The sequence below is a fragment of the Rhinoderma darwinii genome, chromosome 2, assembly GCF_050947455.1.
Source record: "Rhinoderma darwinii isolate aRhiDar2 chromosome 2, aRhiDar2.hap1, whole genome shotgun sequence".
In the NCBI taxonomy this organism is placed as follows: Eukaryota; Metazoa; Chordata; class Amphibia; order Anura; family Rhinodermatidae; genus Rhinoderma; species Rhinoderma darwinii.
This window is the reverse complement of record NC_134688.1, coordinates 204420862-204442835: the sequence shown is the minus strand read 5'-3', so window position 1 is coordinate 204442835 and position 21974 is coordinate 204420862. Positions and strand designations below refer to the sequence as shown.

At 42.2% G+C, this 21974-nt stretch overlaps 1 protein-coding gene across 2 annotated transcripts in view; it reads left to right on the top strand.

Annotated features, from left to right (window-relative positions):
• CFAP47 (cilia and flagella associated protein 47) overlaps positions 1-21974 on the top strand; it is a 546843-nt gene that overhangs the window by 327344 nt on the left and 197525 nt on the right. For both annotated transcript variants that reach the window (XM_075852746.1, XM_075852745.1), the window contains 2 exons: positions 690-863; positions 3967-4078. In XM_075852746.1, the coding sequence (XP_075708861.1) occupies positions 690-863; positions 3967-4078 (286 nt within the window). The remainder of the gene's footprint in view (positions 1-689; positions 864-3966; positions 4079-21974) is intronic.

Here is a 21974-nt window from a genome sequence, read left to right as displayed (position 1 = left end):
GCATGTGTTATCATTTCAAATTAATCGAAATGAATCAAAAATGCTAGTGTAGAGAATGCCTATGATTCCCTTGAACCTTTTTACCATTTCTCCAATCTACAGGATATGCAAATGAAAAATCGTACTCAAAAGAATGGATTTCCCATATTAATTACTTCTGTATAAAATGGGGTTGTTGTTATTATGAATAGGATGGATATATAAAAAAGCGTTTAGACTGAATAATCAATTCTGTAGTTTTCCATTTGCTATTATTCATTTGCAGTTGGCACACTGTCAATGCTAACATCAGTGGACTGCACCCTATGCTTCTGCCAGGATTGAAAACTGAATGTACTTATTGTACTTTTTAGTTTTTTGTCCAAAATAAAAAAATATACAACGTATATAAGTTCCAAAATTATTAAATACTTGAATATTCGTGTGGCGGCTACTTGGATTATATTTCTGAATTTTCCTTCTTTTTATGAACCTTTCTTTGACATGAAATAAACAACATCCAAGGAGTGAAAATATATTCAGTAGCGCTATGAATATGTACTCTTATTTATTTAGCTACTGACATTAATGTAAACCCAAAGCATGACGAATATACAAAATTCAGTTCTTTCTGTTCGGTAATGAGCCGTTTGGAAATTTAAAAAATTTAACTTTACAGCCAAAGGTTTAACACCTTCCTATTTTAATAGGGTATACTAATTCTTCAAAATGAAACAGATGGTACTGAACATATATTTGGCCTCAGAGGTATTGGCCAAGAACCCCTGGCTCTTGATCATATTGTGATAGAATGCCAAGTAAGACAAATTACACAGAAGGTCCTTATGGTACCCAATTATACCAACGACAGATTGACTTTCAAGGTAAGGTTTGGAATTTTTACTAGTCGCTAAACTTTTTTTTAATAAGTTAGCCATTGTGCTTCCATGTAACATTTTAAATTCTATTTATTTCTTGTTTACCTAAATTGTTCTATGATCTTAGATGCTGGAGTTACATTTGTGTATTTAGGAGTGGCGGCCATTTATTCTTGGATGGATGCCGTTTGGTATTACTGAACAATCATATCCAGGGTCCAGTGAAAATAAAACCTTGCTACAAACTTAGGGTCCTTTTGCACTGGCCAATACTGGCTGTAACAACGAGCGCCAATCAATAAGACAGCTCGTTGATCGGCGCTGGTTTTCTCCTTTCACAACAATCTATTATTAGTAATGTATAGGAACTAGCATGGTTACTACGATCGCTTGTCCCCATATATTTTTATAATGTTGGCAACACGTCACCATCTTTACATAGGGAGATGTGGTGCCGACAACGATTATATTTTCTGCAACAGAAACAATACGATCAGCCGATGAACGAGCGTTTGCTCGTTCATCGACTGATCGGTGCCCTGTTTACACAGGGCAATGATCAGGAACATGCGTTCTGTAAACGCTCCTTTCCCCAATAATTGGCCCATGTAAAAGGTCCCTTAGCAGAATGCAAAGTTATTTGAGAGGAAGGGTCAAACGTTTGAGACACAAAATCTAGTAGATGGTCTGTGTGACTACAAAATTAACTTATTTTCACTCACAATTTGAGTAGAACTGCATTTGATTTGTCCCTTACCACCATTCTACATAGAAAAAAAGAAAACTTGATCCAGTGCGTTGAAAGAAAAATTCTTCCAACATAATTGTAACTTCATTTAAAAAGCAATAAGCACAAAGGGGTGGATGCAGCAAACCTACTCGTTTTGAACAAATGACTCATTCTTAGACATGGCGTGTGATTCTACATGTCACATTTTTCATGTTTTTCAAGTGATTATAAATTTTATCCTAGATATTTTCCTCAGTTCTTACACAAATTATATAATAATATAAACTCTAATCCCAGCACAGTATGCTGTATGCTCCTTTATCTCAATCTCCAGATCTCTAATGGTGAATATATAAATATTTTGCCTGTTTTTAAAAGTTACATGTGTTAACCCATTAGTGACCGCCAATACGCCTTTTAACGGTGGCCACCAACGGGCTTTATTCTGATGCATGTGCCTTTTTACGGCACTGCATCAGGATAAAGTAAACAGAGCAGGGAGTGTCACATCTCCCTGCTCTCAGCTGCTAGAGGCAGCTGAGGGCTGGGCGCGTCCCTGCTCTGCCGGGTGAGATCGATATTAGTATCGATCTCACCTGTTTAACCCTTCAGATGCGGTGCGCAATAGCGTGCACCGCATCTGAGTGGTTTTGGAGAGAGGGACGGAGCTCCCTCTCTCCCCCACCGACACCCGGCGATACGATCGCCGAGTGTCTGTGTCTCTAATGGCAGCCGGGGGCCTAATAAAGGCCCCCAGGTCTGCCTGGAGCGACTGCCTGCTAGATCATGCCGGAGGCATGACCTAGCAGATGCCTGGCCGTTTTAAACGGACAGGCAGTAATACACTGCAATACAAAAGTATTGCAGTGTATTACAATAGCGATCGGAGAATCGCATTTTATAGTCCCCTAGTGGGACTAGTAAAAAAGTAAAAAAAAAGTTTAATAAAGTTAATGAAAAATAAAATGTGAAAAAAAATGAAAAACCCAGCTTTTCCCCTTACACAATGCTTTACTATTAAAAAAACAAAATAAACTAAAAAAGTTACACATATTTGGTATCGCCGCGTCCGTAACGACCCCGACTATAAATCTATAACATTATTTAACCCGCACGATGAACGCCGTAAAAAATGTAATAAAAAACTATGGAAAAATTGCTGTTTTCTGTGAATCCTGACTTTAAAAAAATGTTATAAAAAGTGATCAAAAAGTTGCATCTACTCAAAAATGGTACCAATAAAAACTACAAGTCGTCCCACAAAAAAAAGCACTCATACAACCGCATCGGTGAAAAAATGAAAACGTTACGGCTCTTCAAATATGGAGACACAAAAACAAATCATTTTGAAAAAAAAGCGTTTTTACTGTGTAAAAGTAGTAAAACATACAAAAACTATACAAATTTGGTATCGTTGCAATCGTAACAACCCGCTTAATAAAGTTATGGTGTTATTTATATCACACGGTAAACGCCGTTGATTTAAGACGCGAAAAAGAGTGGCGAAATTTCAGGTTTTTTTCTATTCCCCCCCCAAAAAAAAGTTAATAAAAGTTAATCAATAAATAATATGTCCCCCAAAATGGTGCTATTAAAAAGTACAACTTGTCCCGCAAAAAAACAAGACCTTATACAGCTATGTCGATGCAAAAATAAAAGAGTTATAGCTCTTGGAATGCGACGATGGAAAAACGTAAAAAATGGCTTGGTCATTAAGGTCTAAAATAGGCTGGTCATTAAGGGGTTAAAATGATTAACAGGGTTGGCCCAATACAGACAACCCCTTTAATATGAGACCTGCTGTTGGAATCAACTGATTGGCATGGGTCCAGCTCCCAAGACTCATGTCAAACACCTTTTGCCATGGTAAGTTGCCGTCGGCTACTCATTTTTTCTGCAGCAGCTGCTACAGTAGAAATGTAGTATTACATGTGGCCATTCAAATAATGGAAAGACCGGGTTTGTCAGAGTGAGAGCCGTTATTTGCTAGTAGCTCTCGCTATGGCAGATAAAGGGGGTCCCGAGTGGAAAACATCCATCTACGTCATCCGTATGCCCTAATTGGGCACATGTAAAAGAGTTTGTTAAAATAGGAAAACCACTTTAAACACAATTTCTAGGTTTATAGTCTCATCAGTTACTTTATAACAGAAATTATAAACTGAGGAACATATTTTTAAAAATGATCATAAATGCTAATTTTCAGCTTATCATGTTTCTTTCATTCACAGATGTCTGTTTCTAGCTTAGCCATTTTCTTTGATGATATTGTTTACTATCCCTGATGACATAAAATGATGTTCATTTTTAATTTAAAATGCTACGTGGTTTTATTTTACAACTAGTATTTATAATGATTTTAATTGGTTAAATTAAAAGGTGGTGTCAGACATTCCAATCATTGGCGGATCTCAAACATTAACCGTTAAAGCTGGCACATCATCTCCCTATACTCTGAGTGTATCTCCATGGAAACGTGGACTGTTCCAAGGTAATGAAATCTTGTACAAGTCATGAATTATATTAACAAGTATTGGAGTTTGTTTTATACCCATAGAATGCTTACAAAGGACAACAACGAGTCATTGTGAAACATAGTTTAAGTTACTCTGAAATGAGATGATTTTGATTCATTTTAATCTATTCTTTCTTGCGGATGATGCTCGTCTAGAGACGCAATAGTACAATTAAACATAATAGGTCGTTTCCAGTCAATATAGCACATTTCTAAATAAAGCAAAGGACGTTTCTACTTTGCATATCATTATTTTCAAAGCCATCAAACATAAATTTCTTTCTTTTTTTGTGTCTGTTTGTGTTTATTACACATACTTTTAACTGACGGGCCTCATAGCACACACATGATAGTGGGATTGCTCTGATTGCTAGCAGTGGGATTTAATGCTTAAAGGGGTATTCCCATCACAGAAACTGATGGCAAAGCCAAATCACTATTATATAGAATCACTTTCTGAATAGTGGTGGTCCAACTGCCAAGACCCCTACCAATACTGAGAATGAAGTGGCTGCAGCACTATTTTAGTGCTGTGACCCCTTCTAAGATTTTCCCTGTACAGTGGTGCTCTTGTCCACCCCTTGTGCAGGAAGCTTTAAATGTATGCGTTTGTGCTGTCGTTTTTCTGCACAGCCGGCAACAGGGAGGGCCGCTTTGTAGGAAAAAACTGCGACGGAAGAGGCACTGGTTCGGCACTGTGGCCTTTTCATTTTCAGGGGGGAGGTTCCCGCATTCAGACCCCCACCAGTCAGAAAGTGATGATTTATGTAAGTGATGGGAATACTCATGTTTCTGTAATGTAAATACCCCTTTAAACCTGGAGTATTTTTACTGCTTTCCCATATAAATGCACACACTGAGAAGAAGTGATACAGTGAAACGCCTTTATACTGCAATTCAATAATCCAGAAATGGTAATACTAAATAAATGTAACATAGCAGAAAGCTACAAAATATTGAATATTGATTTTCATCAGTCCAGACGCAGATGACTGAGCAGAAAGAATTAATAATAAAACACCTCTGATCAATAACTTACAATAAAAAAGTAACAGTGGCATATTTGTTTTAGAAGTTTATATTTTGCTGTCTTCCTTGAGTCTTTCACCCCTTTAGTGCATTTATTACTCTTCTATATTTGTCTAATAATCCAGAATATTTGATTGTTCGGTAACCAGCAGATCCTTTTAATGCTGTATTAAATAAATGTTATAGTAATGTTGTAAAACTTTATAATCATAGGATGGTATTTCAAGATCTATCTATCCATCATTGTTTTACAATATTTGAGAGGTCTGTTTGGAGTGTGTCTAAATATATATCTTGATGCGTGAGGCTTTGTATTTTGGGATTTGGTTTTCAGTTGTAGAAAATTTCTGCAACAAAATCTTAAGCGTGTGACTTCACCCTTATTTTGCAAACTTTGATCATTTTTACTGGTATCATCAGTAAGATTTTCAAATGGGCTGGAAAATCTGTATACTATATGTGAGAGTTTTCTTTTTACTTTCTATCAGTATGCAGAAATTGGTCTTTCTTTTTTAATATGCTGTACACCTGGTGGGCAACGAGCTACATTTTTGCAATTTAAAAACAAGGGATTGCATGCTTTATAAATACATATACATACATGATATCTTCAGGACCTAGTAGTTTTTATTCAGTAATCTACAGTACAGACCTGTATGTACTTCATGTGCCGTTATAGGCACCATATTTTCCCCTAGAAAAAATTATTGTAGAGGAGAAATATTATGTAATATGGCAGAGGATGTTGCTTGCCATAATGGTTTCACACAGAATCCATGATAAAAATGCCTTGGTGTAATTTGGGAGTACCGTTTGGGCCCCTAGCAGACAATCAAATGAGAACACAACACAACCTATAGCATGCAATAAAAAATAATATTTTAATGAAATAGACAATTAAAATATACAAACAAGTATGAGTGAAGTAAAATCACAAATGCAACCTATACTATAGGACAGAGAAAGAATAAATTGCAGTGAAGGCGGCAAAAGTATAAATTGTGTCAAGGTCCTACAGGAGAATACCAATGGGCACTGAGAACAAAGGATACATATCACAGAGACAATCAAACATAGTGCTACAGGTTATTGGAAGATTCACAGTGGAGGCACACATTGATTAGCTTAATATAAAGTGGAAATCACATAGCTAGAACATAGCCACAATGTGTCAGTATAGCAATACCTGGAGATACAACTAAGTGGAGTTAGTAAACAATGTCCAAGTAGGACCGGTCACACACCACCGCCGCGCTCCCAACGAGCGTTTCACCATAGGTTCGTCAGGGAAGCCCTGACGAAGTATTGCGATACTGACACATTGTGGCTATGTTCTAGCTATGTGATTTCCACTTAATATTAAGCTAATCAATGTGTGCCTCTTTCTCTGTCCGACTGCCTATTGATTGTCTCCATTGGACCTGGGATTCTTTGTTGCGTGCACCACCCATGTTTGGGGAGTTGTCCCACTGAAGAATTTTTTTGTGGCTGTTCTGCTGTTTTCCTGAATATCCATATCATACATCATACTGCCATGAGCATGAGGTCTTAGGGAAAAGCTATACACAGTAAGAGCAAAGAGCAAACACGGTCCACCATTTTTGGAACAAACTCTTCTTCATGACCTCCACTTATCAGTGAAGATGACTGTCATATGCACTTGCGTATTTTTCTCCTCCCCACCCTATCCCAAAGATGTCAGATCATTGCATGTAAGTGCTACATACAGTCAGATTTCTCTCTAGGTTATTAGTAATCACTATTTTTGTGAGATGCATTTTATCAATCATCTATCTATCTACAGTGAAGGAAATAAGTATTTGATCCCTTGCTGATTTTGTAAGTTTGCCCACTGTCAAAGACATGAACAGTCTAGAATTTTTAGGCTAGGTTAATTTTACCAGTGAGAGATAGATTATATATAAAAAAAAAAAAGAAAATCACATTGTCAAAATGATATATATTTATTTGCATTGTGCACAGAGAAATAAGTATTTAATCCCTTTGGCAAACAAGACTTAATACTTGGTAGCAAAACCCTTGTTGGCAAGCACAGCAGTCAGACGTTTTTTGTAGTTGATGATGAGGTTTGCACACATGTTAGATGGAATTTTGGCCCACTCCTCTTTGCAGATCATCTGTAAATCATTAAGATTTCGAGGCTGTCGCTTGGCAACTCGGATCTTCAGCTCCCGCCATAAGTTTTCGATGGGATTAAGGTCTGGAGACTGGCTTGGCCACTCCATGACCTTAATGTGCTTCTTTTTGAGCCACTCCTTTGTTGCCTTGGCTGTATGTTTCGGGTCATTGACGTGCTGGAAGACCCAGCCACGAGCCATTTTTAATGTCCTGGTGGAGGGAAGGAGGTTGTCACTCAGGATTTGACGGTACATGGCTCCATCCATTCTCCCATTGATGCGGTGAAGTAGTCCTGTGCCCTTAGTAGAGAAACACCCCCAAAACATAATGTTTCCACCTCCATGCTTGACAGTGGGGACGGTGTTCTTTGGGTCATAGGCAGCATTTGTCTTCCTCCAAACACGGCGAGTTGAGTTAATGCCAAAGAGCTCAATTTTAGTCTCATCTGACCACAGCACATTCTCCCAATCACTCTCAGAATCATCCAGATGTTCATTTGCAAACTTCAGACGGGCCTGTACATGTGCCTTCTTGAGCAGGGGAACCTTGCGGGCACTGCAGGATTTTAATCCATTACGACGTAATGTGTTATCGATGGTTTTCTTGGTGACTGTGGTCCCAGCTGCCTTGAGATCATTAACAAGTTCCCCCCGTGTAGTTTTTGGCTGAGCTCTCACCTTCCTCAGGATCAAGGATACCCCACGAGGTGAGATTTTGCAAGGAGCCCCAGATCGATGTCGATTGACAGTCATTTTGTATGTCTTCCATTTTCTTACTATTGCACCAACAGTTGTCTCCTTCTCACCCAGCGTCGTACTTATGGTTTTGTAGCCCATTCCAGCCTTGTGCAGGTCTATGATCTTGTCCCTGACATCCTTAGAAAGCTCTTTGGTCTTGCCCATGTTGTAGAGGTTAGAGTCAGACTGATTAATTGAGTCTGTGGACAGGAGTCTTTTATACAGGTGACCATTTAAGACAGCTGTCTTTAATGCAGGCACCAAGTTGATTTGGAGCGTGTAACTGGTCTGGAGGAGGCTGAACTCTTAATGGTTGGTAGGGGATCAAATACTTATTTCTCTGTGCACAATGCAAATAAATATATATAATTTTGACAATGTGATTCTCTGTTTTTTTTTTTTTTAATATAATCTATCTCTCACTGGTAAAATTGACCTAGCCTAAAAATTCTAGACTGTTCATGTCTTTGACAGTGGTCAAACGTACAAAATCAGCAAGGGATCAAATACTTATTTCCTTCACTGTATCTCTCTCTCTCTCTCTCTCTCTCTTACATTTAAGTTGAACACTATGACAGCACAAAAATAAATATCACAGTATTTTGATCTATGTGTCCTATATGAATCAACAATGACAACAGTTCATGGATCATGCAAATTGACAATGATTGAGAACAGCTTATCCTCTATCTATCGATCTGGGGCTCCATGCAAAATCTCACCTCGTGGAGTATCCTTGATCCTGAGGAAGGTGAGAGCTCAGCCGAAAACTACACGGGGGGAACTTGTTAATGATCTCAAGGCAGCTGGGACCACAGTCACCAAGAAAACCATTGGTAACACATTACGCCGTAATGGATTAAAATCCTGCAGTGCCCGCAAGGTCCCCCTGCTCAAGAAGGAATAAAAGCAAAAAAAATAAATAACCGACACCCCACCCTTTCATTTACATACTACCTGAGGAAGAAACCGGTCCGGTTTCGAAACTGTTCATTGTTAAACAGTTGTGCTTTTATATCTTCTTGTATCAATAAATCCTTTCAACACCGACTATACCGTTATCCTTGAGGAACTTGGAATACACGTCCTTTGGAAGATCCTATTGATCAATAGCGCATAGAAGACACCCGTTTTTTTGGCTTTTTTGCTTTTATTCCTTCATTCATTATTGAGACTTTGTACTTCAAGTTCTCAAACCGGGTCCTATGCTGCAAGCTGATCCTGCCACCAATCTACCGTGGAGGCTACCTAAGTGGAATTTGTTACACTGGATGTTATGCTCCCAGCATAACCCCACCAGGTGAGCGTATTTAGAACCTTGTTCACACGTGTAAAATCACAGTGTCACGCACTATTGTGCGCTTTGTGTTTTTTCTACCTTTCCCCTGCTCAAGAAGGCACATGTACAGGCCCGTCTGAAGTTTGCAAATGAACATCTGGATGATTCTGAGAGTGATTGGGAGAAGGTGCTGTGGTCAGATGCGACTAAAATTTAGCTCTTTGGCATTAACTCAACTCGCCGTTTTTGGAGGAAGAGAAACGCTGCCTATGACCCAAAGAACACCGTCCCCACTTTCAAGCATGGAGGTGGAAACATTATGTTTTGGGGGTGTTTCTCTGCTAAGGGCACAGGACTACTTCACCGCATCAATGGGAGAATGGATGGAGCCATGTACCGTCAAATCCTGAGTGACAACCTCCTTCCCTCCACCAGGATATTAAAAATGGCTCGTGGCTGGGTCTTCCAGCACGACAATTACCCAAAACATACAGCCAAGGCAACAAAGGAGTGGCTCAAAAAGAAACACATTAAGGTCATGGAGTGGCCTAGCCAGTCTCCAGACCTTAATCCCATCGAAAACTTATGGAGGGAGCTGAAGATCCGAGTTGCTAAGCGACAGCCTCGAAATCTTAATGATTTACAGATGATCTGCAAAGAGGAGTGGGCCAAAATTCCATCTAACATGTGTGCAAACCTCATCATCAACTACTAAAAATGTCTGACTGCTGTGCTTGCCAACAAGGGTTTTGCCACCAAGTATTAAGTCTTGTTTGCCAAAGGGATCAAATACTTATTTCTCTGTGCACAATGCAAATAAATATATATAATTTTGACAATGTGATTTTTTTTTTTTTTTTTACATAATCTATCTCTCACTGGTAAAATTAACCTAGCCTAAAAATTCTAGACTGTTCATGTCTTTGACAGTGGGCAAACTTACAAAATCAGCAAGGGATCAAATACTTATTTCCTTCACTGTATCTATCTATCTATCATCTATCTATCTATCTATCTATCTATCTATCTATCTATCTATCTATCTATCTATCTATCTATCTATCTATCTATCTATCTATCTATCTATCTATCTACTATCTCTGTCTATCTATCTATAGATAGACAGACAGAGACAGACAATTATAGATCAATTACAAAATAAAAAAAGTAGACAACTGGCACATTTCAAAATGCCACTCAAAACTTTATATACACAGGCACCGCCATGCAATTTTGTGTCAAAGTGATATTTGTTATAAAAAAAATAATGCACACAAAACATATATTAAACCAAATATGCAACTCAGCTCTCTACTCACTGAAATATCCCAACAAGGATAAAACATATATTGTGGCTAATAGTGTGACCCAAGAAGAAATTTACAAGTTTAACATGTACAGTGTTCATACTTATCGCTTATTCTTATGTCTACATGCACATATCTTCATATAATCACCAGAATTGAGGTGACCACAAATATATGCAGCTCCCATTTCAACTTGCTCTAACTCAGGCTGGATCATAGCTATCGTTGCAATCCTAGCCTTCAAGTATATTCAGCTCTCACTTAAAACTGCTCTAGCTCTGGCTAGATCAGGGGTCTCAAACTCGACCGGGTAAGTGGGCCGCATATAGAAAAAATGGGAAGTTGACGGGCTGCATTACTTTCAAATTTGATACAATCCAAAATTATTGTTAATCAATTAGTTATTTGAACTACTATAACACTATATTACTATAATAATAATACTGCATTGCTATAATAATACCGCTAGGTTTAAAATTTGAGATATTTCTCCACGTGCTTATTTCAACAATCCAGCTTTCCAGTTTAAGTGTCGCTAAATGCAGTCCGGTGGCTCAGTTAGCACACATGTCAAGATTGGGCAGCCCCTTTTTAGATAGTGGCGCAGTGCCCTCTGTAGATGCTGCCGCAGTGCCCTCTGTGGATGCTGCCGCAGTGCCCTCTGTGGATGCTGCCGCAGTGCCCTCTGTGGATGCTGCCGCAGTGCCCTCTGTCGATGCTGCCGCAGAGTCCTCTGTAGATGCTGCCGCAGAGTCCTCTGTAGATGCTGCCGCAGAGTCCTCTGTAGATGCTGCCGCAGAGTCCTCTGTAGATGCTGCCGCAGAGTCCTCTGTAGATGCTGCCGCAGAGTCCTCTGTAGATGCTGCCGCAGAGTCCTCTGTAGATGCTGCCCCAGAGTCCTCTGTAGATGCTGCCGCAGAGTCCTCTGTAGAAGCTGCCGCAGAGTCCTCTGTAGATGCTGCCGCAGAGTCCTCTGTAGATGCTGTCGCAGAGTCCTCTGTAGATGCTGCCGCAGAGTCCTCTGTAGATGCTGCCGCAGAGTCCTCTGTAGATGCTGCCGCAGAGTCCTCTGTAGATGCTGCCCCAGAGTCCTCTGTAGATGCTGCCGCAGAGTCCTCTGTAGAAGCTGCTGCAGAGTCCTCTGTAGATGCTGCCGCAGAGTCCTCTGTAGATGCTGTCGCAGAGTCCTCTGTAGATGCTGCCGCAGAGTCCTCTGTAGATGCTGCCCCAGAGTCCTCTGTAGATGCTGCCCCAGAGTCCTCTGTAGATGCTGCCGCAGAATCCTCTGTATATGCTGCCGCAGAGTCCTCTGTAGATGCTGCCGCAGAGTCCTCTGTAGATGCTGCCGCAGAGTCCTCTGTAGATGCTGCCGCAGAGTCCGCTGTAGATGCTGCCCCAGAGTCCTCTGTAGATGCTGCCGCAGAGTCCTCTGTAGAAGCTGCCGCAGAGTCCTCTGTAGATGCTGCCGCAGAGTCCTCTGTAGATGCTGTCGCAGAGTCCTCTGTAGATGCTGCCGCAGAGTCCTCTGTAGATGCTGCCGCAGAGTCCTCTGTAGATGCTGCCCCAGAGTCCTCTGTAGATGCTGCCGCAGTGATGTCAGGGGCTTGCCCAGAGCTGGAGTCCCGGAGCAGAGCCACTTCTGGCACTCTGCCCGGGATTCCAGCTCTGCTCCTGTCATCACTGTCCATATATGGACAGAGATGTCAGGGGCAACCCCAGAGCTGGAGTCCCAGGCAGAGCGCTGGTAGGCTCTTCCTAGGACTCCAGCTGTGCTCCTGACATCACTGGGACTCCTGCTCTGGGGAAGCCCCTGACATCATTGTCGATGGATAGACAGCTATGTCAGAGGCTTCCCCAGAGTCCCGGAGCAGAGCCGATAATAGCGCTCTGCCCGGGACTCCGCTCTGGGGAAGACCCTGACACACTGTCCATATATGGGCAGCTATGTCAGGGAATTCTGCAGCGTCCCGGAGCATATCCGATACTAGCGCTCTGCCCGGGACTCCGCTCTGGGGAAGACCCTGACACACTGTCCATATATGGGCAGCGATGTCAGGGAATTCCACAGAGTCCCGGAGCAGAGCCTGTACTAGCGCTCTGCCTGGGACTCCGGCTCTGGGGAAGCCCCAGACATCGCTGTACATATGTGGACAGCGATGTCAGGGAATTCCAGAGGTTCGGAGCAGAGCCGATACTAGCGGCTCTGTGTCCCGCGGGCCGCAGATGACAGCTCCAGGGGCCGCATGCGGCCCGCGGCCCGCGTGCTTGACACCCCTGGGCTAGATCATAGCAAGAGCTACAATCTAGGGCTTGTTTGAAAGCTAAGATTCTGCAGCCTGCGTTACAGTCATCAGTAGCAAAGACATATCAGATATATACTTTAGCTACTGAAGTGCATTCCTGCCAGGACATATGAAATGCTTCTTTGGCAGGGAAAGGGTTAAAGGTAATGTGTCACTGTTTTTTTCTGTTTTTTTTTACTATTTACCTAATTTACTATTTTTTATCTAATCTGTTTTTATTTTCTATTTGTAGATTTTTTTATTTTATTTTCTGTACAAGATTATGGGGTAGCCATCTTGGCTGAGCAGCTGCTCTGCTCTGTTAACACTATTCGGAGATTTGCTTTACAGCAGCCACATGGACTGTATGTAGTCTAGAGATGACCCAATGATTTCTATGGGAGAGTGTTCTAGACATGATCTGTGACCTGTGCAAAGGTTACTGTACAGGGAGGGGCAGGGGGTGAGCTGTGACCATCACCTATTATAAATGGTGGATCCTTTGTTATCTGCCTCCAACTGTATAATAGAGGTGTTACCTGTCATTGTAATCCTGTTTGTGATGATCATGAGATAACTGCTGAGAAGTGATATCTACAGAACAGAAAGTGTCAGTCTACTATGAAGCTCAGTTATAAAACTGAATTTTTTTTTTAATATAGAGAAAATAACAAATACTTAAAATTTGGAGACACAGCTAATTTTCGTTTTTCCATCTTCACATTCCAAGAGCCATTACCTTTATATTGTTCTGTATAATGGCTTGTTTTCTTGCTTGATGAGTTGTATTTTTTAATGGCAGGTCTTTATATGCCATATAATGTACTGGGAAATGAAAACAGTTTTTAGTTAAACAGTTAGCATATACATGATTACACATTGTTCTAATTTCGTTAATTTTTTCACAAGTCAGGAAATATTATAAATTAGATTCTAATTTATAACATTTCCATGTGCTGGTCACTAGAGGGAGCAATTCCCAAAATTGCAGCGTTGGCATTGCTTTATGCTGCAAAATTGGAGAAGACACACTCGCTCTCGTGTGCTCAATTAATCCCCCTCCTTTATCCTGGCTAGTGCCAGGAGAAAGGAGGGGGTTGAATGTGCAAACCTCCTACACTGTGTGCCGCCATTTTTTGAGCGAATGCACAGTGTAGTAGGCTTACATACAGTGGTAATCACACAGTAAAACACGAACATACACAAACATAACTTACCTGCTTCTGCCGCCGCTCCATCCGCTCGCTCCGCTCCTACTCTTTGCTTCTGAACATATGTCCGGAAGTCGCGACCGGAAGTAGTCATCTTACTGTCCGGCCGCGGCTTCCGGTCCACATGAAAATGGCGCCGGATGTCGCTCGGCCGAAGACCTTCTTTTTGGACTGTGTGGGAGCGGTGCATGCGCCGTTCCCACACAGACGGCGTACACCATAGTGAATGGAACGGCTCCCGTTCGCATTCTCTATGGGGATGTATGTGCCGTATTCCATCTCTGTATGTGTCGTTAATCGACACATACAGAGATGAAGAAAAAATGGCAGCCCCCATAGTGAAGTAAAAGTAAGAAAAAAGAAAAAGTAAAACACAAAAACACAAATAAATAAAATTTATTTTAATAACACACTAAAAGCAAATTTATATAAAAAATAATTTTTTCGCGACACCTGTCCTTTAAAGCGTTCACTGTGCGATAAAACCATGTGTTAAATTTATTCTGCGGGTCAATACCATTAATATATTTTCTTTTATGTTTTCTACTTTTACAAAGAAACAACCATTTGTAAAAAAAATATATACAGTTAGGTCCAGAATTATTTGGACAGGGACACAATCTTCATGATTTGGGCTCTGCATGTCTCCACATTGGATTTGATATGAAACAACTGAGATGCAATTGAACTGTAGACTTTCAGGTTTAATTCAAGGGGTTGAACAAAAATAATCTTTGAAAAGTTTAGGAATTGCAACTATTTTTCTACACAGCCTCCTCATTTCAGGGGCTCAAGAGTAATTGGACAAATTAACATTACCATAAATAAAATGTTTTTTTTAATACTTTGTAGAGAATCCTTTGCAGGCAATGACTGCCTGAAGTCTGGAACCCATGGACATCACCAAAAGCTGGGATTCCTCCTTTGTGATGCTTTGCCAGGCCTTTACTGCATCTGTCTCCAGTTGCTGCTTGTTTGTGGGTCTTTCTGCCTTAAGTTTTGTCTTAATCAAGTAAAATGCATGCTCGATCGGGTTGAGATCTGGTGATTGACTTGGCCATTGCAGAATATTCCACTTTTTTGCCTTAAAAAAACTCCTGGGTTGCTTTCGCAGTATGTTTTGGATCATTGTCCACCTGTACTGTGAAGCGACATCCAATCAACCTTTCTGCATTTGGATTTGAATCTGAGCAGAAAGTATATCCCTGAACACTTCAGAATTCATCCGGCTGCTTCTGTCTTCAGTCACATCATCAATAAACTCTAGTGACCCAGTGACTTTGGCAGCCATGCATGCCCATGCCATCACACTGCCTCCACAATGTTTTACAGAGGATGTGGTGTGCTTTGTGTCATAAGCCGATCCAAGCCTTCTCCATACTTCTCCCATCATTCTGGTACAGGTTATCTTAGTTTCATCTGTCCAAAGAATACTGTTCCAGAATTGGGCTGGCTTCTTTACATGTTGTTTGGCAAAGTCTAATCTGGCCTTTCTATTTTTGAGGCTGATTAATGGTTTGCACCTTGTGGTGAACTCTCTGTATTTGCTCTCATGAAGTCTTCTCTTTATGGCAGACTTAGATACTGATACACCTATTTCCAGGATAGTGTTCTTCACTTGGGTAGATGTTGGGAAGGGGTTTTTCTTCAACATGGAATGGATTTTTCGATCATCCAACACTGGTGTCTTCCGTGGAAGTCCATGCCTTTTGGAGTTCACGAGAGTGCGCTCTTTTTTTCCAAGAATGTACCAAACTGTTGATTTGGCCACTCATAACATTTGTGCTATATCTCTGATGGATTTCTTTATTTTTTTTTCAGCCTAACGATGGTCTGTTTCACTTGCATTGAGAGCTCCTTTGACCTCATGTTGTGGGTTCACAGCAACAGCTTCCAAATGCACATGCCACACCTGGAATCAACTCCAGACCTTTTACCTGCTTAATTGATGATGGATTAATGGGGAAATAGCCCATGAAGCCCCTTAAATAGCTTTTGAGATAATTGTCGAATTACCTTTGGTCCCTTGAAAAAGAGGGAGCTACAAAATAAAAAGCTGTAATTCCTAAACCCTTCCTCAAATTAGGATGTGAATACTCTCAAATTAAAGCTGAGAGTCTACACTTTAAGTCCATATTGATTATATAACTGTATATTCAATATGTTTTGGTAAACAGCTAAAATGCCAAAATTTGTGTCACTGTCCAAATAATTCTGGACCTAACTGTTGTGAGGGTTTAGCATCAGGAGAGGTTGGTACTGCGGTTTCTTAGTAGCCAGAGACAGGGGCACCGTGCATTAAAGTTCATAACAGGGCTTTGCCTGTGTTTTATTCTTGTCAAAGAAACAGCCTCTTGTACAACAAGGCAAAATACAAAATAAATCCTGCTCGTCTGAGCACTAACTAAACAAGATATTATCTAACTATACCAAGTGCCTTCCTACCAGGCACTGGACACAAAGTAACACAGGTCTTTACTCACATAGAATACAGGCTACTCCAGACTTAGTAGTCTCCGGTCTGAGTCAGGGGTGAGACTGACACAAACTGTGTCTGCACCTTTTTATACACAGGCTGCAGGTGCAGCTAAATGAGCAGCAGCCTTGTCCTACAAACAGAGATGGACTAGGGATTGGGGAACCCGCCCTGCTCTTCCCCAATCCAACTCCAGGCCCTTTTTCCGGCTTTTCCTTAAGCCGAGATTGGAAAGCTAGAGCTTTCTATTACAAAAAATACTCATTCCCTGGAGCCTAGGATACATATGACAGGATTCTAGGGGAAATGTACCTTCCCTCAATGACTTTACCTGTCACTGTCTCACATACCCTCTTCCTCTGTTCGAGCCCGTGGGATCGGACACATTTAGTTACAAGGCAGTGTGTCCTAGACAAAGCGTCAGCATTGCCCTGCAGTTTTCCTGCTCTGTGTTCCACAGTATATTTGAAGTTCTGCAAAGTAAGAAACCACCATGTAACTCTTGAATTTCTCTCTTTAGCTTGACACATCCACGTAAGAGGAGAGTGGTCTGTAACCAACCTAAACGGACGACCCAATAAATAATATCTCAAGAACTCAAGTGCCCACTTAATTGCCAAGCACTCCCATTCAACTATGCTATAGTTTTTCTCAGCCGGGATAAGTTTTCTGCTCAAATAGGTCACAGGATGCTCCTCACCACCCACCTCTTGTGACAGAACTGCTCCGAGCCCCACATCAGAAGCATCAGTTTGGACAATAAACTCCTTTTTGAAGTCAGGAGTGACTAAGACTGGTTGGTTACACAGGGCCAGTTTCAACTCTTGAAAGGCGCTTTCAGCCTTCGTGTCCCACTTGACCATGACAGACTTACTTTCCTTGGTAAGATCTGTCAGGGGCGCTGCTGTGCTGGCAAAGTTTGGAATGAACCTGCGGTAATAACCTACAATTCCTAGAAAAGCTCTGACCTGCTTTTTGGTTGAGGGCTGGGGCCAGTTTTGGATAGCCTCAACTTTGTTGACCTGTGGCTTTATCGCCCCTCTCCCAATTATGTACCCCAGATATCGTGCTTCCTCCAAGCCTAAGGAACATTTCTTTGGGTTTGCTGTTAACCCCGCGGCTCTGAGGGAGTTTAGTACTGCTTGTACTTTTGGTAAGTGGCTTTCCCAGTCATCACTAAAGATTATAATGTCGTCCAGATATGCCGAAGCATACCGACGATGGGGTTTGAGGACTATGTCCATTAACCTTTGAAAGGTCGCTGGAGCGCCATGTAGCCCAAATGGTAAACAAATATATTGAAACAGACCATCCGGGGTGATGAACGCAGTTTTCTCTTTGGCGCCCTCCGTGAGGGGTACTTGCCAATAGCCTTTGGTTAAATCAAGTGTTGAAAAATACCTTGAATGGCCCAGTCTCTCTATTAACTCGTCAACTCTTGGCATTGGGTATGCGTCAAACTTTGACATCTCATTTAACTTACGGAAGACGTTACTGAAACTTAATGACCCATCTGGTTTCGGAATCAATACAATGGGACTTGACCATTCACTTTTTGACTCATCAATAATCCCAAGGTCTAGCATTTTCTTGACCTCCTCAGATATGGCTTGTCTACGAGCTTCAGGGACTCTGTAGGGTTTCAAGTGGACCCGAACCTGAGGTTCGGTCACAATGTCATGTTTTATTATACTAGTCTGGCCTGGCAGTTCTGAAAACACGTCTGTGTTTCTCTGCACAAACTCTTTTGTCTCCTATTTCTGTGGCTTTGCGAGGGATTCTGACACATACACATCTGGGTTAAGACTATAGGGGGTACTTACTGCCACGAGGGTCTCTCTTTCTTTCCATGGCTTAATTAAGTTTACATGGTATAACTGCACTGTCTTCCGTTTACCTGGTTGGTAAACTTTATAATTTACATCCCCCACCTTTTCAATTATCTCATACGGCCCTTGCCATCTAGCAAGAAATTTGCTTTCTACAGTTGGCACTAAGACCAACACTCGATCACCAGAGTTAAAATGTCTAACTTTAGCAGTTCGGTTATACACCCTGCTCTGAGCATCCTGAGCTTTCTCCAAGTGTTCCTTAACTATCGGCATGACCGCAGCAATTCGGTCTTGCATCAACGTGACATGCTCAATTACACTCCTATAAGGTGTGGACTCTTGCTCCCAGGTTTCCTTGGCTATGTCCAGGAGACCACGGGGTTGTCTGCCGTATACAAGTTCAAAAGGAGAAAACCCTGTGGATGATTGAGGAACTTCACGTACAGCGAACATCAAATAGGGCAGAAGACAGTCCCAATCCTTCTCATCCTTACTAACCATCTTCCTCAACATGCCTTTTAATGTCTTATTGGATCTTTCAACAAGACCATCAGTTTGAGGGTGATATATAGAGGTACGCAGGTGTTTAATTTTCAGCAGTTTACATAATTCCTTGGTGATTTTGGACATAAAGGGAGTTCCCTGATCGGTAAGGATTTCCTTAGGTAAACCATTACGGGAAAACATGTAAAACAACTCTCTTGCAATGGCTTTTGAAGAGGAATTTCGCAAAGGGACTGCCTCAGGGTAGCGTGTGGCATAGTCCAACACCACTAGGATATATTGATGTCCTCTAGAGGATTTGACTAAAGGGCCGACCAGATCCATGGCAATTCTTTCAAAAGGGATCCCAATGATAGGCAAAGGCACCAGCGGACTCCTAAAATGTGGCATAGGAGCCGTTATCTGACACTCCGGGCAGGACTCGCAATACCTCTGAACTTCCGTATATACCCCCGGCCAGAAGAATCGTTGTAAGATACGCTCTCTGGTCTTTTCGCAACCTAGATGTCCACCCAGCACGTGTTTATGAGCCAGGTCCAACACCGTTCTACGATACGGTTGGGGTATCACCAGCTGTTCAACAACCTCCCCACGTACGTTATCTATCTGATACAGCAAATCCTGGTTAACCGCCATGTGTGGAAACACCTTATCAGCCCCTGGATGTTGAGGCACTCCATTTAATACCTTAGTATTTTCCCTGGCTTTTACCAATGTGGGATCGCGAAGTTGAGCAGTCCCAAAATTGTTACGTGATACATTTAACTCTGGTATCTCAGAAATTTCCTCCTGCTCATCTGTTTCACCAGAAAAAACAGGCAGAGGAAATTTATCAGGCTCAGTGGTCACCCCTACTGCTGGCACCTCAGCATCCTCGTTAAAGGGTTCTGGGCTAATCACAGCGCACACATTAATACCATCATTAACATTTACAGTGGAGGTTACATCTTTCTTCCTCCACAAGTCCCAGAACACTGGTAAGTCTCTCCCCAGGATCACACTGTGCATCAGGGACTTGACCACACCCACTTCATGGCAAACGGTTCCACAGGAAGTCTCTAGAGTGACCAAAGCGGTGGGGTATTCTTTAGTGTCCCCATGAATGCACAGGACCCCTATACTATGTCCTCTGAATGTTCCAGGGTCTATCAGGCTGGCATGCACCAGGGTAACCAGACTCCCAGAATCCAGCAAGGCACTCACAGTACACCCTTCCACTTTTACGACACACATTTGTTGCTCAGTCTCGTAAACCGTCTCAGCAGAACAAACAGGACGTGCAAACAAGGATATTCGCCTTGCTGCATCACACTCCATTGGCTCAGTAGTCAGGGGACAATTGGCAGCAATATGCCCAGGTCCATAACACCGCCAGCACTGTATGCGGCCCCGGTCCCCAACTTGAGACCCTGGTTTGGCCTTCAGTGTCTCTCTGGGATTTCTTCCCTCCGTCTGCTCCCCTTCTGAGCCACCTCCCTTAAAGACATTTCTCACCCCTCTAGTAAATGGAACAGTCTTACCGGGTGCTCCGCACAATTTGCTGTTCCTGGGGTTAGATCCTGAGTAGCTCTGTACCTTTCAATCAGGTTCACCAGCTGTTCTGCATCTGTAGGATCTCCTTGACCAACCCAACGCTGAACCTTCGGTGGTAAGGAGCGGATGTATTTGTCAGGCACCACTCTGCGCAGGGGTTGATTCCTCTGGCTGTAGCCATTTCCTTGCAAGATGGACAAGATCATACATTTCTGATCGGGCCGGTAGGTGTTCCACAAAAGTCCAGTTGTGCACCCGTCGAGCACGCACATTCATATTAACACCCAGACGAGCAAGGATCTCACCCTTCAGCTTGGAGTAATCCTTGGCATCCTGCTCATTGAGATCAAAGTACGCCTTTTGCGGCTCTCCGGTTAGGAAAGGTGCCACCACTGCTGCCCACTGATCTGAAGATAACTTCTCTCGTTCTGCCACTCGCTCAAACACCATGAGATAGGCCTCAACGTCGTCGGTGGGTGTCATCTTCTGCAGAGATGTCTGTACCACTGCACGAGTGGTTTGGCGCAAACCATGAGGCCCCGCTGACCTCTCCACTGAGGCCTGAATTTGGTCTTGCAAATGGCGATTAATTTGCTGCTGTTCTTTTAAGGCCAGTCTGTGGGCTTCACCCAGCAGAATATTGGTTTCAGCCTGTGCACGCATGGCTTCCTCATGCACCATTCGCTGAGTCGCGCTGGCTTCTTGCAAAGCTGTGCTTATCTTCCCCTGGTTGATATTAGCCTGAATCAGCTGTTTAAGTATTTCATCCATTTTAACAGTCTCTTTTTCTAGCCCTCTTGCCGCCTTCACTCAAGACATACACTTCCAAGCACTCTCGGGGAGAAAAAAAATTGTGTTGTTGCCCCTAGCAACGATTTTCCGCTTGGAGCAGCAAAAGTCCTTTTAAATAGGTGTATGTCTCTTTAAGACCGTGCCCACATCGGCCACCATATGTGAGGGTTTAGCATCAGGAGAGGTTGGTACAGCGGTTTCTTAGTAGCCAGAGACAGGGACACCGTGCATTAAAGTTCATAACAGGGCTTTGCCTGTGTTTTATTCTTGTCAAAGAAACAGCCTCTTGTACAACAAGGCAAAATACAAAATAAATCCTGCTTGTCTGAGCACTAACTAAGCAAGATATTATCTAACTATACCAAGTGCCTTCCTACCAGGCACTGGACACAAAGTAACACAGGTCTTTACTCACATAGAATACAGGCTACTCCAGACTTAGTAGTCTCCAGTCTGAGTCAGGGGTAAGACTGACACACACTGTGTCTGCACCTTTTTATACACAGGCTGCAGGTGCAGCTAATTGAGCAGCAGCCTTGTCCTACAAACAGAGATGGACTAGGGATTGGGGAAGCCGTATATAGTTTAAAGTTACCATATTCTGAGAGCCATCACTTTTTTATTTTGCAGTCGATTAAGTAGTTTGAGGGCTTGTTTTTTGTGGGGCGAGATACAGTTACTATTGGTACCATTTTGGACTACATGCAACTTTTTGATCACTTTTTCCATTTTTTTTTTTGAGAAGTGAGGT